Source organism: Triticum aestivum, chromosome 6A, assembly GCF_018294505.1.
Source record: "Triticum aestivum cultivar Chinese Spring chromosome 6A, IWGSC CS RefSeq v2.1, whole genome shotgun sequence".
In the NCBI taxonomy this organism is placed as follows: Eukaryota; Viridiplantae; Streptophyta; class Magnoliopsida; order Poales; family Poaceae; genus Triticum; species Triticum aestivum.
Window position 1 is genome coordinate 8,452,401 of NC_057809.1, and position 6,191 is coordinate 8,458,591.

At 45.6% G+C, this 6,191-nt stretch overlaps 1 protein-coding gene across 1 annotated transcript; it reads right to left on the reverse strand.

Annotated features, from left to right (window-relative positions):
• Positions 1 to 1,257: 1,257 nt before the first annotated feature.
• On the reverse strand, positions 1,258 to 4,152 carry LOC123131614 (protein Rf1, mitochondrial). Its single transcript, XM_044551277.1, has 2 exons — positions 3,833 to 4,152; positions 1,258 to 3,740 (listed from the first exon to the last, which is right to left on the reverse strand). The coding sequence occupies exon 2, from the start codon at positions 3,692 to 3,694 to the stop codon at positions 1,550 to 1,552; it is 2,145 nt and encodes a 714-aa protein (XP_044407212.1). The 5' UTR covers positions 3,695 to 3,740; positions 3,833 to 4,152; the 3' UTR covers positions 1,258 to 1,549.
• Between the last annotated feature and the right edge of the window lie 2,039 nt (positions 4,153 to 6,191).

The window sequence follows — 6,191 nt, forward strand, 5'->3', positions numbered from 1 at the left end:
GCACATTCTAAGCCTTCATCACGGTCATAAGTCGATTCATAGGTAGAGGAACTAGCAGGGCTCCCGCGAGTATAAAGTTTAAATTTTCCTATCTTTTAGGAAACATATGTAACCAATAAAGAGTTCTTGATCGGCCCAAGAAAAAAGATTTGAAGACACAAAGTCACAACGTGGCCGTATGCTAAACACCTCCCAGATTCACTTGACCTTCCATAGTTTGGAAGACAATCGTCTAAATAGTAAATATTGGTAGGTTATTCCTGTTGAGGTACCTGAATCTCTCTTGGACAGTAATTTGCGGAAGCTTTAAGCAGCCAATTCAATTCTTCAAGATTTTGGCAAGCTACAGAATTTGTGGAAGCTGAAATTTGATCTTGGCGATGATCAAGAGGCCACTAAAGATACAAATGGGGAGTGCATGAAAGCCATTGCATCTTCTCTCTATGAACCAGGCACACACAATCTTCACTCTTTATCTATCTGGAATTGTGATGGCAGATTATTACCGGAAGAAGAATGGTGCCCTGCTCGGCTTGGTTGACCTGGTGGTCAATCTCCCCAAGGGTTCCGAATTTGATGGGTTCCATCGTCAACCTTGAGCAATTATGGATTGAACTGTATAAAGACCCCTGCATCCTTGGAAGCTTACCTGCTCTCCTCGTGCAGACACTATAGGAGAAAGAATGTCTGAAGGACAAGGACACCTCATTGTTGGTGGTGAAACGGGATTCCCATGCTTGAGTGATTTCGTTTACTGTATGTGTGATGGGTACACAGGAACGGGATGGAGATGATGTTTGAAGCAGGATCAATGCTCAAGTTAGAAAAGCTCTAGATTTGTTTCAGCCCAACAATGAACGAGTGTCTATTCAGTATTGGTAGTCTAAATGGTACTAGGCATTTTGATTTTGGAATCGAGAACATCCCCTGCAGTCTCACGACTGCGGAGACAGCACCCAGCTTATTCGGAGACTGCCCTACTTCGGATACATACTACAGCTTATTCTTTCTCCTTATCAGTTAGGAGTATAAATAGTTCTGACAGTTTAACCTACCATGCATCGATTGTGGTCGTTCTTGAAGTCTAATGGTTGCCAACATGTCATAGCTTTACTCCAAAGTTTACTCAAGTTGTGAAGGGCTGAATATCTAGCATATGACCATCAGTACAGCAGAAAAGTAAGGCAAAAGGTGCCAAGGATAACTTATTAGGACAAATCCAGGACTGACAAAACTAATTAAAAATTGCAGCGTAGCTGAGGCCAAATGTGCAACTCCCTTGAAGTAGTAGCCATCCATATGTATGAAACACATATAGTGGATCAACAAAATGGTGATAGTCAGAAAGTTTACTACTAGCTTGTTGGAAGAAGTACTAAAAAATCTTTAGAAAAGGTTGACAGTCAGAAAGTTTACTACAGTTTCTCCAACGATTATTACATTTCAAACGTACTAAAATAGGAAAAGGTTGGAAGAAGTAACCTACAAAGAGAAGTTCACCCCTCGATTAGCACTCCAGGGCATCTAGGAAAAATCCATAGAAAAGGTTTCAATCAGTGCCCTGTTCCAGAAAAGAGTGATATTTTTCAGGGAGTAACTCCTTATATTCCTGGCCTTTCCCCTCTGACACTAGTGCAGTCAACAAGCTAGCAGTGGAAGCTTCAGGGGTGAACCTCCTCTCATCAATTTTAGACAGATAAGTCCCAGCCCTCGGCACCTCCCCTTTCTGAAGTAAGCTTCTAACTATAGCATTTAGCATCTGGGAGTCGGCAGCACATCCATTCTTCTCCATAGAAATGAATAGATCATCAGACTCTTGTAGAGAACCTTCTTCTATAAGTTTTTGTATCATTAAGCTATATGTAACAACATCGGGCACTAATCCTTTGGCCCAGATACCATCAAACAAATCTTTGGCTTCTTCCTTTCTGCCACCTTTCAGCAACGCACCAATCATAATATTAAAAGTGATAATAGAAGGCTTAACCTTCCCGTCCAACATTTCCCTGACAATAATCAATGCATCATCTATCCTTCCCTTCTTAGAGTAACCATCAATCAGTATGCTATAGGTGAAATCATCCGGTTTCAAGCCAATTGAGAACATATTGTCAAGTAACTTCCTCCCTTCATCCATCTTACCAACTAAACAGTATCCATGTATCAGTGTGTTGTAATCACGGACAAAAGGCTTCACACCCATGTGTACCATCAGGTCGAACACATCTTGGGCTTCCATAACCCTTCCATTTTTGCAAAGGTGATCCATAACAGTGTTGAAGAACACTCTGTCGGGACAGATGCCGCGATCCAACATCTCAGAAAATAGTTCATGAACCTTCTCCCATTTGCCACAAGAACAGAAACCACTAATAAGGGAGTTGAAAACTATGATATCAGGAGCTAACCCTTCAGTTATGATTTGAGCGAACTGGGACATAGCATCATCCATTCGACCAATCCTGGAAAGTAAGTCTATTACTGTTCCATAGCTCACTGCATCAGGGTTCAATCCTTTCTGCCGCATTTTTGTAAATATATGCATTACTTCATCAACCATTTCTTCTTTAGCATATGCAGATATGAGTATGTTGTAGACATAATGATTTGGTGCAATACCATTACCTACCATCAAATCAATGAGACAAAGCATATCATGAAAAGATTTTTCCATAGCATACCCATGAAGCAGTATGCTGTAGGTAGTAACATCTGGTTTTTGGCCCAAACTGACCATGGAATCAAAAATCTTCCTAGCTTCTGCGCATCTTCTGCTCTTGCAAAGATAATCCAACTGTATATTGTAAGTTACAACATTTGGTTGGACACCATTTCTAGACATTTCCTTCAAAATTCGATCCACCTCTTTGCACCATCCTAATGAATAATATCCATGTATCAGACTATTATATGTGGCACTATTTGGCAGAATACCTCTATCAGTCATCTGTTGAAGAACCTCCTCTGCCTTGTCCATCACATGAACTTTGCACATGCCAGAGATGATTGAAGTGCAGGTCACAGCATTCGGCGAAATTCCCCTCTGTAGCATGACACAAAATAGGCTGTAGGCCTTGCCCACCTCACCCTCTTTCAACAAGCCATCAAGTACGGTGCTATAGGACACCACATTAGGTTGGCAGCTACCTCCATGGTCAATCATCATGTGAATCAGCTCGAGAGCCTCTTGGCTCCTCTTCTCGTTGCAAAGACCCTTCAAAAGAATGCTGTATGAGAAAATGTTCGGGATGCAGTTAAATTCAGGCATTATCCGGAGTACAATGTCCATTGCATAGCTGGTCTTCTTCTCCGCACATATGGCCTTGAGTAGGTGGCTGAAATTGACGATGGCTTCTGCTGCAAATCCCAACTTAATGACGTGCCCCATGCCAGCATGTCCAAGGTCCAAGCGGCCAGCACGGCAGCAGCAGTCGACTAGAATGCCATAGGTGATATTGTGGGGAGGCACCTTGGCTCTTGCAACACGGTTGAACAGGGAGACGCCGATTGCGGGGCAATCACGGCCGACGACGGTGAGGTAGTTTATGGCGCGGACCGAGGAAGGCCCAGCGACCTGGATCAATTCGTCGAACAGGTTGAGTGCGTCCTCGGTACCAATGTTTCTGGAGCGGTACCGGTGCTCGATGTTCCGCTCCAAGAGGCGGCTGCCGACGGGGACGAGGCGGCGCCTCATAGCTCTCCATCTGGCCTGAAGAATCCCTCGCCGCGCCGTTCACCACCTACAGCACCGGCATGAACCTAGGGTTAGAAGGAAGGAAAAGCAGGGGAAGAAGGACGAGCTGCAGCTGCTGTAGGAGGTAAAAATGCTCACCGTCGAGCTGCAGCTGCTGTGGGAGGACGAGATGTCCGCCGCTGGGCGCCGACTGCAGCGGCCCTGAGGCCGATAAAGACTAGGCCACCCTCCGTCGCCGCGCGTTGCGTCCCCGACGCCGGTGAGGACGGCCCTCGCCGCAGGCTTCTGTCCCGGCGCGGACGCAGACGAGCCACCACCGCCGCAGGTCCAGCTATGCTCGAACTTCAGTTCTTATTATGACTGTGTTTAAGAGCCCCTTCCCGACCCCCACGTCCCTCTCACAATGGGGGAAATCTAGCGCCCCGCCGCCGGCTTCCGGGCAAAGCCCGGCCGGCCTCTCCCCGACATGGCTACCCTCCTCCCACCCCCTCCCCTTGGTCCCCGATGACGTCTCGGATCTGGGCACTGATGATCTTGCCGGCGCGGTGCGGTGAAGATACGGTGGCGACCCTACTCGGCACCGGTGGTGACGAGGCGTCCGTGGCTGGTGGTGCTGCCTCAACGGCGACTGCGGCCCAGGGCTCTGGTTCCACCGGATCTGGGTGGCAGGGCTCGGGACGAAGGCCACTGTTAGGCATGGTGAAGCCGTGGATCTGCTACCGCTAAGCGCCATGGTGGTGCTGGCGGCTACATGGACACGCGTGGTGTTGGTGCTAGCAGCGGTAGTGGACACAACGTGGGTGGTGCCGGCTGTTTTGACGGGCACTATGCATGCCATCGTGGGTGAATCCAAGATGGTGGCTTCCTCAGTTCTATTCGAGCACGAGCACCCACCTACCAACTTTTCTTTTAGGCGCTTAAGGGTGGTTGGTGCGTCGGCAAAGATAGTTCTTTTGTAGTTGTTGCTCTTCGGAGGTGACCTGCGTCGGCCGAGGCGTGGTCTTGAAGACCATTTTAGTTCTGGCTTTTTGCGTTGTGGTTGTATTGTGTGCATTTGAAATAGAGTTGGTGTTGATTAGTTACTCACTGGGTAGTGGTGGGAGTTGTCCGTCGTTCTTGTATTTTTACCCTTTACCTTTTATCTATACCTACTAATAAAATACGGAGTATTTCTTCCCATCCATTGTCATAAGTTTATGTTTTACAAAAAAACTAATTTTTTTCTTTAAGTAACCCGTGGTCCAACATTAAGTGCCCTTTCTCAGTTGGGCTTCGGCCCAACTACGGTAGCCGATGTCTTGCACTTCTGGGTGCTGGTTAGTATTCCGTGTTTGCCTAGCTCACTCTATTTTCGGCCCATTTAGGTTCCTGGTTTTTTATTATTTACAGAGAATATGTTAAACATGATAATGCTATAACTTTGCAATCGTAACTCAAATTAAAATAATTTGTATATGTAATTTGATCAGAAAAAATCGTAGTTTCCAACCGTGCTATTATCTGTTCCTGTTAACCAATTTAAGATTCTACTTAGGGCATAACCAATTTAAGATTCTATTTAGGGCAATGGTGTATTTTAGAAAATGCTAACACACAATATAATTTTTATATGAAGTATGTTGGGAGGGTAAACAACATAATCCACTAAGAAAGATCCTGGCCCGCTCATATAACACCAGTTAGAAGAAGGGATATAATAGAGTAGTAAACCATGCAAATTATATGTAGATTGTAGGCACAATTAAAAAAAATACTAATTTGACGAGGTCTCGGATTTTCTATTCTTATTCTTGTTATAATGTCGCTCGATGATACCACGATAGTAACATGGGGGTATTACAGTGAACGTCAACGTCCCGTCTTAGGCCGCTGACTAAGATGTTGGGTGCGGCCCATTTGTTCCGAGGGTACGGTCATAGCAGAAACATTAGGGTCGTCTCTAATTCAGAAGTTGGGAGCTTGAAAAAAGAAACACATCACAGAGGCTAGAAGAATCATGAGCTCTCATGATTGCCTAGGGTAATATCATTGATCCCATATTGTTTTAGGATGGCTTGTAGGAAAATCTGACAACGGGGAACGAAAGTCACTCTGGAATTGATTGATGAAGGCCACCGTCCATACCGTATCTACGTTGGGCTGGTCATGCCTACGATCTTCTTGTGTAGGGGACCAAATTTCGTGGATTTGGGGTTACGGATGACTCCAGGTTATGAATTATCTTTTCAGTCAAGGTGGATTCTAGCCACGAGGGAATCAATGTGCCATGAGCCTTGAGGGAGACATCTTCTAGTCAAGGCCTAGAATCTTGGTGGTTCTTGCCGGTAGCTAATGAGGAAGGAATGCGGAAACTATGCGTAGGAAGTTGATGGTAAAAACTCAGCGAACATAGTATATCTTACTACCCTAAGTTTCCCATTTTACAAAATGGGGAGTTTAGCAACTAGCTTGCGGTCACCCGTTGTGGAGTCTACATCGGGCAGCATACACCATGCCC